Source organism: Cynocephalus volans, chromosome 1 (genome assembly GCF_027409185.1).
Source record: "Cynocephalus volans isolate mCynVol1 chromosome 1, mCynVol1.pri, whole genome shotgun sequence".
NCBI classification, from domain to species: Eukaryota; Metazoa; Chordata; class Mammalia; order Dermoptera; family Cynocephalidae; genus Cynocephalus; species Cynocephalus volans.
In genome coordinates, this window is record NC_084460.1 from 163,460,800 (window position 1) to 163,479,680 (window position 18,881).

Here is an 18,881-nt window from a genome sequence, read left to right on the forward strand (position 1 = left end):
TGGTCTACAGTGTAGGGGGTTTAAGTAGAGAAGCTTTAAGTGACACAAATCACCTACCCAGGGTTCCAACTTGTGTAACAGGTTTTGGTTGTGTGCCCTTGGGCAGTTTACTTAAACTATAAGCCACAGCTTCTTCCTCTGCAAAAAGTACAATACGCAATTCCAACTTAGAAGGATTGTAAACACGAATAATTAATAACTGTAAAGTGCTTAGCGCAGGTTCTGGCACATACCAAGTGTACGAAAAATAGTAGCTGGCTTTAAAGTTATCACAGACTGTTTCCCATACCCACCTCAAAACAGAAGGCCTACAATAGCCATCCCAACTCACCTGACAGTAAGGCCAATCTTAGAGGAAAAGTTTTGAAGTTGAAACTCCCAAGACCAAATTTTAAAATATGCTGTTCTATCTTCGTTTATACAGGGTTTATTCCCAGTCAGTATTTCTGTATAATTATTGGTGTTTATAATATGACAGTACAAACTGAAAGCCATGGTAGATTAGAATAGAACCACCCAACTAATTGTAACATAAAAAAATCCACGTGTTGTTCTTGATGAAAAAACAGACCAAAATAATAAACTGAAACAGTAGTAGATTATTATACGTATATCTCATTTTATAAGATGACATTAGATATACTAAATCTAATAAAAATGTTTTCTGAAAGCCTACGAAGTAGGAAAGGAGATTTTTAAGTTTTTATTTTTATTTATAAATTCATTTTAATTACATTTAATGAGCATCCGTGCAGTGTAAACATTATTGTGCAGAATCCAAAAATGAGCAGCATTTCTGTCTAATATTTAAGTTTTTTTCTTTTGTTTCTACTGGCGAATAGCATGGTTTGGTCCAAAAAACTTTCCTATTCTCCGCATCTCTAGTGTGTATCTTCTTTAAATTAGAGATGCTTATGCCTGAACTTTGTGTTTCTTCTACTATCTAAGAGTGAATAAATAATCACCAAGAGTCTGGAGCTAAAGTAGCCTGCCTAGGAATTATTAAACAAGTTCTTTTGTACATGATCTGATAAATTAAACTCTAACAAAAATGTCAGTGGAACAGATCTTCTTCAACTGGCAGGTTTTTGACCTGACCTCACTTAACCCTGCTTCTTGTCTTGTTTTCCTGTACTCAGAATATTTAGTCCCAGCTGAATAATTCTTCTTGGTGCTCATCTAATGGTTTTAATTTCTCAACAGATAGGTCACCAGGAAGCCCTGAGTAATAATAATAGTGAGAACTTGTGCACATTTATCATGTACTCACATTGTGCCTTCGAGTGTTCTAGGCACTTACATGTACTAAATCATTTAGTCATCAAAATAATCTTATATTATTATTTTCATTTTAGTGATGATGGAACTGAAGCACAGAAAATAGGTCAGTAAGGGTCATGTCAGAATAACAGAATACTCTCTATGTCATTAAAACAGAAGATAGTACTTAATCCAAAGAACTGGTTATGCAGGTAATGGGAGAGTTGAAAAGCCATACAAGGACAGTGAGTTAAGCCAGAATTTAGCAACAGCAGGAAATAATTACCACCCTTAATTTAGAGGGAGAAAAGGAGGACACAGCATTTCTAGATCTCAAGGACCTGCCTTAGATGGAGAACCTGGAACCAAGAAAGGCTTGTCCAGGGAGAGGTGGAGGAAAAAGAGAAATAGTCTGGCCTTTCCCTTTCTCCTGCCCTTCAGTACCACACCTATGCCTCTCATTGGCCAAAACCATTCTGAAACCAGCTGACCTGAAAGCATGGGACCTGCAGGGACAGTCCTTTCTGTGATTCAGAGCCGAACAGTAGAAGCTCAAGGAACAAATCTGATAGCAAATGGGCAAGGATTATGCAGAAGGCTTAAGGAACTTGTCCAAGGTCACAGAGCTAGCAGTCAGTGGGTTGTTCTTCAGGGTTTGTGTATAGGTAAGGATCATGTGCTCTGAATATAGGAGAAAGAGATCTTGGAACATGACATTAGTAACTTTCTAGTATAGACACGCATCACTTAATGATGCAGATTTGTTCTGAGAAATGCGTCATTGGGCGATTTCATCATTGTACCATCATCATAGTGTACTTGCACAAACCTAGCTGGAATAGCCTACTACACACCTAGGCTATATGGTATAGCCACCATCATATATTCAGTCCATTGTTGACTCTAATTTTTGAATATAGTGTGAATGGAAGAAAGGAAAGAAATGAGAAAGCGTCTGAAGCTTCTAAGCCATCTTCAGTGTGAGAGTATGACTTTGGGCTTGTCAGAGGTAAGGGAAAGCAAGTGATTAAGGCAAGAAATATCTACTTTTGTGCTGGCTCTCAGCTGATAAGGTGTAGCTTTTTCTCCATGTATGCCTTGCTTTCTAAGTAGACCTTGCAAAGCGATAGTTCACATTAGACTAGTTTCCTTTTGCAATTCACAGAACCCTTTTCCCACAAAACTATTCCTTTTGGAAGTGTCAATATTGGTGGAAAATGTGTAAAGGTTCTATCCTTTAATGTGTTAACATACCTGTTACTAGTCTAAGAGGTTATGGGATGGGGCAAGAAAAAAGATATTTGATGGCACAAAGGTATGACGTGTAGGATCAAGTGAAGTAGATTAAATATGACTGTTATGGGCGGAATTGTGTCCCCATAAAATTCATACGTTGAAGTGTTAACCACCAGTACCTCAGAAATGTAGTCCTATTTTGAAATAACGTCTTTAACAATGTAATTAAGTTAAAATAAGGCTGTTCAGGTAGGTTTGGTTCATAATCCAATATGACTGGTATCTTTAGAAGAAGACGATGGGAACACAGGTACATGAACAGACCAAGGGAAGAGGTAGCAAGAGAGTGGCCAATCTGCAAGCCAAGGAGAGAGAATACAGGGGAAACCAACCCTGCCAGCTCCTTGCTCTTGGACTTCCAGCCTCCAGACCTGTGAAAAAATAAATTTGTTGTTGAAGATAACCAGTCTGCGGTATTTTGTTATGGCAGCCTGAGCAGACTGACGTAATACCAAAGAAGCCACACCTGGAGACCCTCAGAGTGTGAGGTGCTATTGACAGCTGGAGATACTAATAATGACATGCTTTGCTTTATAGAACAATATAGCTGGGCTGCCAGGACCACAAAGCTATCCACTTGGAATGAGGAATTAGAGTTGGACATGCACTGTAAACACATAAACAAACTTGTTTTCTCTCTTTCATGGCTGTCCATTTAATTCAATACGTATTTTATTGTGCATGTATTAGGCAGATAGTACTCTTACAGGTTCTAATCTGTGAACAATCTATTGCTGAAAAATAGCATTGTGACAGCATAGAAACCTCTTGTTTGAATAATTGCTTTTTATTTCCTTATTCATGGAAATAAAATTATCCTGCAATATCAATGCACCTAATAGAGGAAAATAATTCTGATCTTTATTGGAACAGATTTCAGACCACTCTTTTGTCATGGAAATTATTCAAATCTACACTGTGAATTGAATGTTTCTCCCTTACTGATGTCTTACAAATGTGTGTAGGCAATGTAGCAGACTTTGGGTGTTCAGAAATTGATTTTCAAACCTTTTCTAAACAAAGAGTAATGAATAGTCAAGATAGAAGAATGCCAATTTTGTTGGTTACATACAAAACACAATGGAAAATATTGTTAGAAATATCATTTTGACCCAAAATAGAAAAATTGGCTTGGAGGTTTGTCTTAGTGTGTTTTATGCTGCTATAACAGAATACCTGAGACTAGGTAATTTATAATGAACAGGAATTTGTCGGCATATGGTTCTGGAGGCTGGGAAGTCCAAGATTGAGGGGCTGGCACCTGATCATCCCATGGTGGAAGGGCAAAGAAAGGGAGGGAAATAGGGAGAGAGAGAGAGAGAGACAGAGGCCAAAAGAGGGCAAAACTCACCCTTTTATAGGAAACCCACTCTCGCGATGATAAATGTATTCTCATGATAATGGCATTAATTAATGCATGAGGGCAGAACCCTCATGACCTAATCACCTCTCATTAGATCCCATCTCCCAATACTGTTGTATTAGAGATTAAGTTTACACCACATGCTTTTTAGTGACACATTCAAATGATAGCAGGGTTAAAAACTAAGTTTCTCATTTTATATGAAATGTATCACTTCATATTTTTACCTGTGCCAAGAAAACATTGTAATGCAACAGTTTAAGAGTTACTAAATTATATTCTGAGAATATAAAATTCCAACAACCATGCATATTAAAGCTGACTAATGAAGAGCAAAATTGATACAGGGATAAATTTTGAAAATGAGTTAAGAAGTCCTGGCAACGGGTTTTATGTGCCAATTTATCTCAGTTTCCCAATTTCTCGATTTTCATCATCCAATTATTCACTCTAATTGTAAGCTTTTTGAAAATGAATGCCTAAAAGGAAAATTGAAATTTTCTTCTCAAAGTTCTACAGTACAATAATTATATAATAATGTATATATTTTTTAAAACGTTGAGTAAGAAACCATCAGAAGTAAGCTGGAAATAAATAATTTCAGTGGGCAAATATCCTTACCCAATAAAGAGCTTTATTTGATGGTTATCTAGTAAGAATTATTAAGATAATTTTCTCTTGGAACATTGTATTGCCAAATTCTTGAAATTAAACTTTACTACCTGGCAATGTCTTCTTTTTAAACCACGGTACTAGATTTTTATGTTAAATTTAACTTTCTTAAGTTCAAACCTATAAACCTGATGCTTAAATCTGTAATATGAAGAAACATGAAGCTGGTCTATAAATGAGGAAAAGAAGAAACTTTAGTCTATAAATAAGGAAAAATGGGCTCTAATATGCTTTCTTTGACAGGTCACCCTCTGTGGGTCTCAGTGTTCTCATAAAAATTGATGCATTGCATCAGAATTGTTGCATTGTTTCTAAAATTCTGTGTTGCCAGTCACCACTTTTCAAATTCTCTGGCAATGATGTAGGATATCAATAAAATAAAATTTCTAATTTGTCAGAATCAAATGAACGAATAAATACTGTATAACGATTCAAGGGAAAGATCACACAAGGGAAAGATCACAAAAGGTGGTTGAAGACATGCAACGTGCAGATCAAAGACGAGTTGTGAAGTGCACAGAATTGTTAGAAAGCCTTGAGTTACTAAGATCCATGATTATTAAATAAAACCAGATATTTCAGTGATCATTTACCAAGCTTGCTTTCCTTGTCATTGAATTAAAAATTATACCTGGTTTGCAAATGTATTTATTTGTGAAAACATGCACTGATTATTCCTGCCTTCCTACAGTCGCACCCTCACTTCTGACTCCAAATTAGCTCCTGGAACTCAAGACATTTTTTTTTGCTGGATATTGCTTTCTCAGTGTTAAGTTTTCCTTACAATTCCATATATAGTCAAGTATTCCATGCATGGTAGTTAATTTGCTTAATTTGGCAACTGGGATATTACGATTATGTATCATCTAGGCAGTGATAATTTTGTAATGTTGTTTGCTGTATAGACCCTACTACGTTTGTGTTAAATCTTCGGGAAATAAACATTTCTTCTAGCAGAGCCTGGCAGTGACTGACACACACTGGAATGAATGAAGTAGATGGAAGATGTGAATATTCATTTATGTAATTTGTTAAGGAAAAAAGGACTTCTGTCAGCTCTTTGCTTACTTGACTTTTACCTTCGGGCAAATTATTTGCTCGTGAAATTCCTAGAAAGGCAAGGGGAGGGGACGGGTGACAGAAAGAAGCCGGAGTTCGGGACCCTGCGTGGTTTTGGGACGTTACGGGTAGGGAGGGAAATGTTTGTCTTGGATGCGTTGGGAAAGCCAGCGATCCAAGTTCTGAGCGCAAGGAGGAACACTGCACTCCCGCCTGGGCTTGGAGCTTCGCGGAGCCCTGAGGAGGAATCACGCAACCTGCCGCAGGGGTGTCTCCGGGGTTAGCCCGCCAGGCGCGCCCGCGCCCCAACCGGGGAGCAACAGGCCCGCGCGGGGCGGGGCGGGGCGGGGCGGGGCCCGGGGGCGAGGCTCTGCGGCGGCCCCGCCCCACGGTCCGCGGGTCACAATGTAGGGTTAGGGAGGCCGGCGGGCGGGGCTCTGCGGGGGAGGAGCCGCCGGGCGGGGGCGGGGACGGCGGTTGGGGGAAGGGAGGGGAGGAGGAGTAGCGGAGGGAGGAGGACAGCGCCATTCCGGCCGGCCGCTCCCTCCGTCCCCTTTCTCCATTCCCCGCAGTGGCCCGTCAGCCGCCAGCTAAGGAGCGCGCGAACGCGTGACGCCGCCCAGCTGTCTTGCGCCCTCCCGCGCTCCGGCGTCCGCCGCCCGCTCATGGCCAGAGCCGTGGCGGACAAGCCGCGTTGAGGCGGGTGGCGCGGAGACGTGGGGCCGCCGGCGTGGCCCTCTCAGTCTGCGTTTCGTCGCCTGCCCGTGGTGCCCGTGCACTCTAGCCGCCATCGCCTTCGCGCCTGGCTGGCGGGGGCGCTGTCCTCCCCGGCGGTCCGCGCCGCTCACTGGAGCTCGGAGGAGCGCGGCTGCCAGGGCAGGCGGAGGCGCGAGAAGCCGGACGCCGCTGCCGCCGCCGCCGCGGGGGCCATGACCGTGGAGCAGAATGTGCTGCAGCAGAGCGCGGCGCAGAAGGTGAGGCGAGCCCGCTAGCCGCCCGGCCCAGCCCCACTCCTCCTTCTGACGTGCCGTCCTCACCGGCCGCGGCCGGGCGCTCCCGGGCCTCCCCGCCCGCTGCCGCCCGGGCCTCGGCCGCACCGGGCTTCCTGCCCCGCTGCTCACCCACCCCTACAACGCCGCTTTCGGGGCGTCGCGTCCAGTGCCCGGCTGCGTGTGGGAAGCGGGGCGCAGTTTGCGGGTTTGAATCCACTTTCTTCTGCGGGTTGTTTTCCTATAACAGATGGTGCCAGGAATTGGAGTGGCCCTCACATTCCTAAGGTGCTCTGTATGGCTTCTTAATTAAACTTTATTCCCACCCCCCACCCCCTTAAAAAAAATAGCCAGTTGTCATCTCTTCTGAACAGTTTGTATTTCGCAGGTAGTAATATTCAAGGCCTGCTCTTCTGCAAAAAGGTGTACACAAAATTGAATTGCCTGTCTTGCGGAGCAGGTACATTGGCCAGGCGGACTCTGTAGAAGTAGAGAATTTGGTTGGTTTTTCTTTCTTTCTTTTCTTTTTTTTTCTTTCTGGGTTTCTTTTTCGTTTCTTTTTCTGAATATAAACCGTCTCTTAAGAAAGGAAACCTTTCTGGCCATGTTATTCTAGGAATCTTTTGTCCCCTAAGTTTGACCTTGTTCCATCATTCACCCTTTACTCTTGCATCAGTCACATATTCAGATGGTCACTTAGGCGAAAAATAATAAAAAAAAATATTTTGTGAAGCTTTAAATCTTTAAAGTGAATAGTGAGAGCTCATCCTGCCATTCTAGATTTTGCTTTCAGAATCTTAAGTGCATTATCATGGCTTGCACCATATCCTGAAGAGTAGTTGGCCATGACTTAATTTTTTTTTTTTTTTCATTTGTGTGAAACGCATTTTGGGCAAAAGGAAAACATTGCCTTAGTCGTGTTGGAATTATGGGGGTAATTAGGGTTTACTGTGAGCAACCACCAAAGCTGTGTTTGGTTTATCTGGGTGAGTAATGAATGCCCCACCCTGTTGTAGTTTTGGCGTAGTTGTATCCTACTTGTGCCTGCTGTCCTAAAATGGACTATTTGTATACTCATAGCCTGTTAAATTTTTGCTTTGAGATTATATTTGAATTTTATACTGCTTGAGGATATTGAAGATGCTCGAGAATTTTGGAAAGCAAGGATAGTGCATTGTTATTTTAGGCACTTTGGGAAAGCTGTTTTGAAACTCTTGCATGTTGATGTTACTGATAAATTTACAAGGTTATTGTAGATGACAATTTCTTTACAGTGAAATAATTTTAGATTTAATAATGGGAGTTTGAAACCGTTTACCTCCTAATTCTCTCTATTCTGTTTTGAATACCTTAAACTTTAGTTTTTGATGTTGAGTGTGTGATAAAGAGTTAAGACTTAGGATCACTTGGTAATATGAATACTAAGCAATATTTAGTATGTTTGATATCATTTTGTTTATAATTGTCTTCAGTGTTGAATATTAAAGCCTGTTTGTTTCAAAGTGGGAAATGTAGCTCATTTTTCACATCTCAAGTTTGAACAATGGCAAGAAGTCTGTAAGTTTACGAGTTTTTTTTTTTTCAGTTCATTTTGAGTGAACTGCTGCTTTAGCATAGAGTCAGATAATGTAGAACTTATTGCGTGTTTCAGAGGTTAATGAATAATTGTAGAATGAAGAATCAAATCAGTTAAAGTGATCTTGGATGTCAAGTCCAATTTCCTCATTTAATAAACCCTCTTCCTATACACAGGGAGTAGTCATTAATCCTAAATGTTGTCATTATGCTATTTTTCGTGTGTGTATGTGTGGCTTAGATCATTTCATTGATATTGGGGAAATTTTTTTAGAGCAACAATGTATTTATTTTTATACATCCATCCTGATATTTATGTTTTTTTAAAAAGAATCACTTGTGCTTGCTTTCCATATTAAGACACTCTTACTGTTGCCAGTATTAGAACTATTTAAAAAATATATGGATATAAATACTTTAAACTGTCTGCCTTAATTGTTGACAGTATCAAATCCATCAAGCTAGTAACTAGGAAGTGAACTTCATACTTTAGAAGAAACAAAAGTGAAACTCTTTTCACTTGGAAACTTTATGGATTATCAGCAAAAGAGGAGGTGTCTACTGTACTGTATAATACATAGCTGAAATTTCGTGGGTTTTCTGCTCTCAAAAAATTTGTGTGTATGCTTGAGTGCTTATAAGTTTTAAGTAAATACTAGGTATTATGGTGGTTGGAATGGTTTCCTAACTTTCAAGATTTTTTTTTCTTTGCAGAGTGATGTAAAATTAATAATATATATATTTTAAAAAGCAGCACTACGCAGAACTTTCATAGGTTTTTTCTTCACCTACAAAGTAGCTTGTCACAATGTTGTGTGATGAGGCAAGAGGCTGTCTTTTCTCCTTGGTGTGTTCTTTGCTTGATTGCTGAATTGTGGCCAAGCCAGCGAGTTATGAGATGTAGCAAAAAAACTAGAGAGAGCCGTTTTTCTGAGGATAATATGTTACAGGGGAGGTGGAGTTGGCAGCAGATTAACTACAGTTAAATCCTGTGGTAATTTTGGTTTGGGACATGTATCGTCAGCCTTTGTGCTCGGTAGTTACCCAAGGGTAGGATTCTTACATCTCAGAAATTCAATTTGTACATTCAAGTTCTAAAGGAGGATTCTTTAGGGTAGCATTAGTATGTTTCCTCCCAGAAACCAAATTAATTTATAAACAGAAGAGAGCAAGATACTATTTACATTAAATGCTTCCTTCTGAGTTGAATAAAGCATAGGGGTTCTAAGGGTATTTTGCATGTATGGTTTCATTCTAGGGCATGGAACAGTTCTTTGCACGTAGGTAGTAGTATTTAGCAAATATTTGATGAATGAAAATGAGTGAGTGGTTTCAAAAATGAATGTAAGTACAGTACTTAGTTCCCTAACTGATTGTCCAGATTTAAAAAGTATTGAGCAACAATGAAAGCTTGAAACTGTTCATGCTAGCAAAATAGGCAGTGGTAGTGAAAAGACAGGATGTGGGTTAGATCTAAGTCACGTTTCTGTGACCTTGGGCAAGTCATTAAATGCCTCTGGATCTTCTTTTAAAGGCTTAAAGTTTAGTATGATTATTCCTGTTTGTTATATTCTCAGTAATGTTTGCCAGGTGCTGATCTGTTTTATTGGTCTTTCCAAAATCCAGCTCTTTGATTTATCAGTTATGTTTTTTTTTTTTTTTTGTAAGTGCTGTTAACAAAAGTTTAACAGAAGGTTTAATATGAAAATACGTGACCCAATTTTTACATCAGAGTAAAACAGGCTCTTTGGAGAGGGGCTGTTTTTTCCCCTAATTTATTCGTTTTGTTTATGTCTATCATAATTTAAGCTTTCTACCCTTTTGGTGTTTATTGCTGCTCTTCTAATAGTTTGAACTCAACATTTAGTGAGTTTCCCATCATATTTAATAATGAAAAGCATTTTGGGCTGTGATTTTTCATCTGATTTTGTTTCGGATTTGACTTTTTTCTTACATGAAAGTTTTCTTTTTTTTTTAATTTGCTTTCCAACGTAGCATTTTTGTCAGCACCACGCTCAGCCAGTGAGTTTTTTTTTTTTTTTTAAAGATGACCAGTAAGGGGATCTCAACCCTTGGCTTGGTGTTGTCAGCACCATGCTCAGCCAGTGAGCCAACCGGCCATCCCTATATAGGATCCGAACCTGTGGTCTTGGTGTTATCAGCACCGCACTCTCCCGAGTGAGCCACGGGCCGGCCCATCAAGGTGGCATTTTTGAAGTATTTTTTCAATAGTTGATTTTTAGTTTCATTGCACTACTTAAAGAATATAATTTGTAATAGTTTTAGAAATATATTAACATTTTCTTATGACCACAAATACATGATGTATTGATGTATTTGATGAGCGCATGAAAAGGATGTGTATTCTCCAAAAGTTGCAGAGTTCTGTATGTATGAAATGAGCACTTATTTGAAAATTTCATGTTTTTTGTTGATCTTTTAAATTCAGAGAGATGTTGATGTCTCTACTTTTAATGTGATTTTGTCAAAATTCTCTTTGTGTTTCTAATGGATGTCATCCAAACCTGTATTTTTTTTTTTTTTTGTCTTTTAGTATAATTTAACCATTCACATATGGTGATAACTGATGAATTTAATCTCTTTATCGTCATCTTTTTTTATTTATTAGTCTTGTTTCTTCTATTTAATTTTGATGGGCTGCTCAAGTTTTCTTTGTTTTACTACCCTATCCTTTTACATTATGTTTTTCATTTCTGCTCTTATAATTTTAAACAAATATATTTAAACAAATATTTTTTTGGTAATGTAAAGATATTAATAACTAGGTTTTTCTCTTTTCTCTTACCCCCAATTAGATAAGACTTTTTACTTAGAGTATTCTTGTTTTTTTTGGTTTTGTTGGGATGATATGAAATTGTAATTCTAGATGATGAATTTTCATAATTGTGTTACAGATACATTATTAGTAGCTAATATTAAAAAATTAGCTATTTAATTTTAATTGCATTTTGTTTTTCCTGTGTTGTATAGTACAGATTGATGGTTTGGTGCCACTGTCCCTTTTTTTTTTTTTTTTTTTTTTTGGTAGGTAAGTTGTTAACTCTCTGTGTAAGCTTGTAAGATTTTCTCTTTGGTTTTAGAGTTCAAAAATTTCCCTGCCATATGTCTAGGTATGTATCCTTTTAACAATCCTGCCTAGGTTTTTTGATCTGAAAACTTAAGTGTTTGTCTTATCAAAAAGACATACATTTTAAAATTATTGCTTCTAATTTATTCCTTTTTCTAAAACTATATTATTTGCATTTTAGATACCATTCCTCTCTCTTCCTTGCTTCAACTTTTATTTTCTAAGTTTCTTTTTAGTTTGATGGTCCAGATTATTATTTTTGTAATGCCAATTCTATATTTACTACTTCTGTAGGTGGTCAAATACTTTTTTTGATTTGTTTTTAGTAATATACGTTTTTAATTGGTTCTGAAGTACACAGAATTGAATGGAATATAACAGTTGTCTCATGATTAGCTGTTTGTGCTGTTATGTTTTCATTTATTTATTAAGTTGCTTATTTTTAATAATAAGCATGTAAGAGCCCACTACTTAAAAGCTAGAACTTTGATAATAACCTATATGTACCATAGTGTCCTCTCATCCCATCCCTCTACTTCTACTTGAGGTTGTCATCATTGTGAATCCAGTATTCATCCTGCCTTGGATTTCTTATTTTTTAAAATTCTGTATTAATTTCTGAAGATATATATTTTTTATTTTAGTTGTTTTAACTTAAAAAATAAAAAGCTTTAAGAACTTTTTCTCACTACAAAATCTAAAACATAGATAACTATGTTTTCTGCAAAGAGTTTTAAAGTTATGTTTGCAAATTATTTTAGGTCTTAAATGTGAAGTAGGGGTACAATTTAATTTTTGCTATATATATGTTTAAAACAAATTTTTTTGCTAACCTTTCTTTATTGAATAGTTAATATTCTCCTCCACTGAATTGACATCTCTGTCATATACAAAAGTTTCACATAAAATGCCTTTTTTTTTTTTTTTTCTTTTCTGGGCTGTCCATTCTGTTTCATCACTCATTTTGTGAATGCTTTTCTGTCTTTCTTGATGTTGTTTGATAATACTCTCTGATACTAGAAAAGTAAGTTATTTGTTCCTCTTTTTCAGAGGTGTGATGGCACTTTACTTTTCTTTAAAAAATTTAGAATAATCTCACCAAGTTCTCTAAAAATTCTGTGTGGCTTTTTGATGAATTTCATTGAATCTATAGATCAATTTGTGTTCATCAGCATTTTTATGATACTGAATTTTTCTATCTATGAGCAGGGTACACTCTACTTTTTTTAAAAGTATACTTTTATATTTCTTCTTTAATATCTCTTTACAGTTTATAATTTTACTTAAAGAATTCTTTCACATCTTTTGTCCTAGGTAGTAGATAATTTCTGAGAACTATTATATGAGGTGTTTAAAAAAATTTGTTCTTGTTGTGTACAAATGCAACTGGCCTTCATACATTAATCTTATATCTAGCCACCTCACTAAATTTTTCTAGTACTTTTTCCACAGATTTTTTATGTAAAAGATCATATCTTGAATAAATAGATGTTTACTTATGTATTCCAATATTTCTTGTAAGTAGAGTTCTTGTAAATAGAGTTTTACTTACATATTTTCCAATTTTCCTATAATTTCATTTTTTCTTGTACTAGCTAACACTTCTGATAAATGTTGATTACAAGTGATGGTAATGGGTATTGTCTTATTGATGATTTTAAAAAGCAGTTTCCTCCTTTTGTACCTAAACACTTCTAAAATATTTACATGTATAAGTTGTACAAACTTACAGATTGTTTCTAAAATACTAAAAGATATTGTATTTTTAATTTTGAAGACTGCATGTATTTTTCCTTTGGGTCCTGTTGATCTTTGTGAAAATTTTCACTTCAGGCATTCTGGGTGAGGTGGGGGAGGAGAGCTGGTTTGTCAGCCAGTGCTCTGTCATCCTAGGTACTATAAAGTCAGGCAGGGCACTCCCTTTTTTTTTTTTTTTTTTTTGTCATTGGCCGTTTCTCATTTCCTCTTCCTCCTCCTCCTCCAGGGGCCACTCCACAATTATTTCTGCCCTGATGTGCTTAGAATAAGGGTGGTTATAGGATCTTCCAATGTCATGACAGCACACTTTTACTCTCTGATGTCATAGAATCACCATAAGCACTGACCTGCAGCAGTGGCCTACCTTTTTCTTGCACTTATAATCATTGATTTAAATGATGTATGAAGGACCAAATTTGGCTTGTGGAAGAATGTCACTATATGTAGTGGATTGAATTATGTCCCCCCAAAAACTCAGTGAAGCTTGTTTTTATGTATTAGAAACTTGGCCCCCACTGTGACTGTTAAGAGGGGGGAAAACCTTTTATGGTAATTGAAAGGTGGAGCCTTGGAGAGGTGATTAGATTATAGTGAATGGATTAAAAGTGGAGGTCATGGGTGTGGTTTGGAGGGCTTTAAAAGGGGAGCATGAAGAGTCTGTCTCTCTGCTCTCTCTGCTTCCACCATTTTGTAATGTGAGGGCCCTGGGTCACTGTTGCCACCACCTGATGGACTTTGGACCTCCCAGCCTCAGCAACTGTAAGCAATAAATTTCATTTTCTTTATAAATCAACCAGTTTCAAGTATTTTGTTATAAGCAACAGAAATGGACTAATATACTATGTAATATGGACAAGTAGATCATGTGAAAGTTGAATTTATGAAAGGACAACCCCTTGTATTTCTTTTGGCAGACTTGTATTAATTTCCAAGAATATTCTCCTGTCATGATGTCTTGTCTTATATATGTGACAAATAATTTTTTGAAGTTACATTTATTTTTCCCCCCTTAATTAGCCCTGCTTTAGTGTAGACTATCTGCTTTAGTTTTAGTCTTTGGTTTTCTGAGCTACTAAACATTTTAAATGTCTAGCAATGTTTTCCTTATAGATTTAGATCAGAGTTTCTTATAGTGTGGTTTTTGTGGACTTTCTTTATTGTCTGTATTGCTTGCTAAAAGTGCAGGTTTCTGTGCCTCACCCCAGACCTATTATTTCATGACTCTGAGGGTTGGGCTATAGCATTCTTAATAAGAATCTCAGATAATTCTTCCACACTTAAAATTTGAGGACCACTGGTTGAAGTTAATTAGTATTCTTAAAGATGAGAATGCCTTTAGCACTTGTGTAAATTGATGGCAGGGGCCGTTTGGGGCTGGATTATCACAGTACACCCAATTTAATTAAAGGGAGCAAAGTCTTTGAACACACAGGGTTTCTGATTTTTCAGGTGTTTCTCTACATCAGTGCACTGACATGCTGGCTTGCTTGCTATAGAGGAGCTGTCTCCTACCTCAGTCTTTCTCAGCCAACATCTCTACGGAAAGCCAAAGCTTCATTCAGATGCATAGGTGAGACACCTACCCCTCCCCCCCTTTCTCCAGTGGTTCAAATTTAGTCTTCTTTTTATTCATTGAGTCAGTGCATCAACAGTTGGGAAGTGATTGTGTATGCTGAAGTTGCAATCTTCCTATTTCTTTTTCTTTTTGGTACTTGTGTTTGTGAATAATTACTGAAAGTTTTTTTTTTTTTTTTTTTCTTCCTGAGCATAGCATATGAAAAATTCTGTACAACTTAAAGAAATATAATAAAATTGCTATAATAAAATTGCTTTCACATCCCTGGATGTGAAACGGAATATCTTATTGTCCTGGAAGTTTCTCTTGTGCCTCACCCAAACCATTCCTCTCTTCCACACCCTGCTAGCTGCTTTCTTGACTTTTTAAAAGTTAATGTTACTGGGGTATAATTTACAAAAAATAAGGTGAAAGCACCATTTAAAGCATATAATTAGGTGAAGTTGGACATATCGAACATTAATATCACTCCAAAAAATTCCTTTGTATCACTTTTCTCATTCAGTATCACCACCCTCCTTATTCCAGGCAACCAGTGATCTGACTTCTATCACTATGGATCAGTTTTGGCTGTTCTATGTCTTCACATAAATGTAATGAATGAATCATACAAAATTTCTTTTTTTTTTTTTTTGCATGTGTCTTCTTTTGCTCAGCAAAATGTTTTGAGATTCAACCATGTTTTACTGCATGTATCTTTTTTTTTTAACTGAGCAATATTTTACATGAATATTCACACATCTGTGTATACATACATGTTCCTGTTGATGAACTTTTGGGTTGTTTCCAGTTTTTTACTCTTATGTATAATGTTACAAGTCCATTTGTAAGCAGGTCTTTGAGTAGACGTATTTTCATTTGTCTTACGCAGATACATAGGAGTGGAAATGTTATAAGGTAGTGCTAAATTGTTACGCAAAGTGAATGTATTATTGTACATTCCCATCAACAGTGTATGAAAGTTCCACTTGGTCAGCATTTTTGTCAACATTTGGTACTGTTAATCTTTTATGTTTTAGCCATCTGGTAGTATATAGTGGTACCTCATTGTGGTATTAATTTGTATTTCCCCAATTACTAATGGCTTTGGATATCTTTCCATGTGCTTATTGGCCATTTTTTCTATGATTTTTTAATACTGTTTCTCATCTATTATCCAGTTTTACGTTCTTACGGATCGGTAACAGTGGCTACCTATTTTTCCAAGTCTGAATATGGCAAGAATGTTAAAGATGTTGCTTAAAGGTAAAGCACTTCAGGATCAAGTGCTGATATACCACAAAACAAAATTAAATTGCACAATTTTTTCATTTAATTTTTTTAAACTGACACCAGATAAAAAGGCTTATTGCTGAAGAATAGGATCCCTGTTCTTCATCATGCCTAGAATTAAACATTAGATTTATCTCTTTAATAATTAATTGCACACATACCACACGAGAAATCTTCATGATGTATATTTTGTTATACAGAGTACAAAAATTCTTTCACATTTTATTTGGTTTGGAAGTTTAGAAAGAAGTTAAAGGGACAGTGGCAGCGGTGAGATGAACTGTGGAGAGGTAAGTAAATTGGGTAGAAAAAGATCTTAAAGTTTTTGATCCATTTGAGGACAAGGAAGAAGAAGACTCTGATTTGAGCTAGAAAAAACCCCACTATATTTATTGGATTTTTGTTGTTGTTGAGTCTGAAAGTGGGTGGATGGTGGCGGCACTAGGCCACCAGGGCAGAATTGGCTGCAGAACTGAGAGCTAGGTCCTCATGAAGCAGGATGGGTTTGTGGGGGAGGGGTGTGAAGAGAGAAACTGGAAATGATGCACCATTAGTGGTCAGGACCCGTTGCTATGGTAACATCAATACAAGAACCAATTCCTCTCTTACATATACAAATGTTATTGTGTCTTAATTCGTGCCAGAATAGATGTAAAGTCAAATGTCTCATTTCCTTGAGGTGGAGCCAGAAAAACAAGTTTGGGCTGGAGGTTAGGGGCTTTCTGTGTCCACTACTGAGGCCTGTGAGCTGGGTCTGTGTAGCAAGAAGGCCTGGAAGTCTTTCCATGAGACTTTGGGGCAGGGCAGAGCTGAAGGGAATGGGAAGGAAACCAGAAGCCTACCTCAGGTTTAAAAATTCCCAGTCTTTGGAGGGAAGAAGCTGCTCTGCACAGGCCACCTGGGGTCTGTGGACACTCTTAGTGCCTATTCAGTTAGCACCATACAGATTTCCAGAACTGACTTCCAGCTTCCTCCCCAGTGGGCTGGGACTTCAAGCTGGTGATAAGACTGCCGAACTAACAGAACTGACAGTATTTCCTTCCTTACTGGGTGGCATCAGAGGAGGAGGGCACCAGTGCACCTGAGCACATAGGGCTGCAGCTGCATAAGTGAAAGTAGCACGTAAGATGTTCTGGGTCAGCTCCATGGTTTCTGTGGTATAAAAGGTGGGTAGGGGGCCCAGGCCCTGGGGATGTAGGATTAGAGCAATCCCCTCTGGTCATGGGGTCCTGTGCTAGGACATGTAGTCCCAGGGATCTGTGAACATTAGTGGGGTTTGGTGTTGCCATTAATTTACTCTTGACTGTCTTGGGGTTGGCTTGGGAAAACTTCAGGGGCTGCAGTTTTTGGATGGAAGTGAATACTCTTAGTGTTCTTGGCCATGACCTTCATGTTCCTTGTATGGCTGGAAGAGCGGGTAGAATTTTCTGGATTTAAAGTCCAAAGGTGGGGAGGGATGACCAGCTGTTTCAGGGTTTCCCCCACCCCCTCCTTTCCTCTTTCTCCTACCCTCTCTTCCTTGGTGCTGGTGCTTTTTCTGCCTTAGGCTTCTAAAGGGGACCTTCTGTGATGGGGAAAAGGGGGGAGTGGGAGGCAGGCTGGGGTGCAGTGGGAGGTGCTTGGAACCCTCTGTCTTCATTTTTCCATACTAACCATTTTTATATTTTCTTTTTAATGTGTTTAAATCATTTAACAATTTCTTAGATGGGTTGTTTATCTTCTTGCTATTGGGTTGTAGGAACTCTAAGTATTCTGAGTGTCTTTTATCAGATATATATAATTTGCACATATTTTTGCCCAGTGTGGGGATGGCTTTTTCATTTTCTTCCCAATTTCTTTGAAGCCCAAATATTTTAATATTGATTATTATTACCAGTTTTTTTTAACAGCTAGTGCTTTAACCTAATTTTTTTAACCTTAGTTTGCAAACACTTTTTTTCTCTTTTTTTTCTTAGAAGTTTTATCATTTTAACCCTTATGTTTAGATCTATGACCCATTTGGAATTTATTTTTGTGTGCACTCTTAGGTGTAAGAGTCAAGGTTCATTTATTTCATGTGGATATCTAGTTGTTCCAGTACCTTCTTTTGAAAAGCTGTTTTCTCATCATTGAATTACCTTGTATCTTTATGGAAAATTAGTTGAGCATATATAATTGGGTCTGTTTTTGAACTCTATTCTGTTCTATCCTCATGCTATGCTATACTGTATACTGGCTTTGAAATGTGTCTTGAAATTGGTTAATTTTTCTTCAATTTTGTTCTTGTTAAAAAATTGTTTTGACTTCTAGGTCTTTTTGTATTTCCATATAAAATTCTGAAGCACTTTTTACTTTTAGAAAAAGAGCGTGCTGGGATTTTTCAATTGGATTTGTTGAATGGATGGATCAATTCTGAGTGGATGGACATCTTGATAATATTTTAGTCTTTCAATCCAAGAACTTATTATATTTCTCCATTTGTTTAGGTTTTCTTTAATTTCTCTACAGTATACTTAACAGGTTCTTTGCATATCTTTTGTTAGAGCTGATGTTTTTTGGTACCACTGTAAATGTTATTTTTTGTTCAGTTTTATATTCCAATTGTTCTTTCCTGGTATATAGAGCATAATTGATTTTTGTATATTAAGCTTGTACCTTATGACCTTGCTAAATTCACTTATTAGCTCTAATCTTTTTTTTACTCTATTTACAACCTTTATTCAATTGTTTGTTTGTGTTATTGCATTCTCTGGGGTATCCTGTAAAATGTTAAATAGAAATGGTGATAACAGACATCCTTGCCTTGTTTCTGATTTTATATGGAAGGCATTCAGTCTTTTACTATTAAGTATGACCTAGCTGCACTTCTTTTTGTAGATGCCTTTTGTAAGGTTGAGGAAGTTTCCTATTATCCTAGGTTGCTAGTATTTTGTTAAAAATTTTTGTGTTGTATATCCAGATGTGTAAATGGACCACCACAACTGAACCATTCTG

The 18,881-nt window shown here is 37.5% G+C and overlaps 1 protein-coding gene across 3 annotated transcripts in view; it reads left to right on the top strand.

Annotated features, from left to right (window-relative positions):
* The first annotated feature begins 6,147 nt into the window (after nucleotides 1-6,147).
* The window catches only part of USP25 (ubiquitin specific peptidase 25), a 150,406-nt gene continuing 137,672 nt past the window's right edge, over nucleotides 6,148-18,881 (top strand). For all 3 annotated transcript variants that reach the window (XM_063088801.1, XM_063088816.1, XM_063088811.1), the window contains exon 1: nucleotides 6,148-6,624. In XM_063088801.1, the coding sequence (XP_062944871.1) occupies nucleotides 6,580-6,624 (45 nt within the window). In that variant the 5' untranslated portion in view covers nucleotides 6,148-6,579. The remainder of the gene's footprint in view (nucleotides 6,625-18,881) is intronic.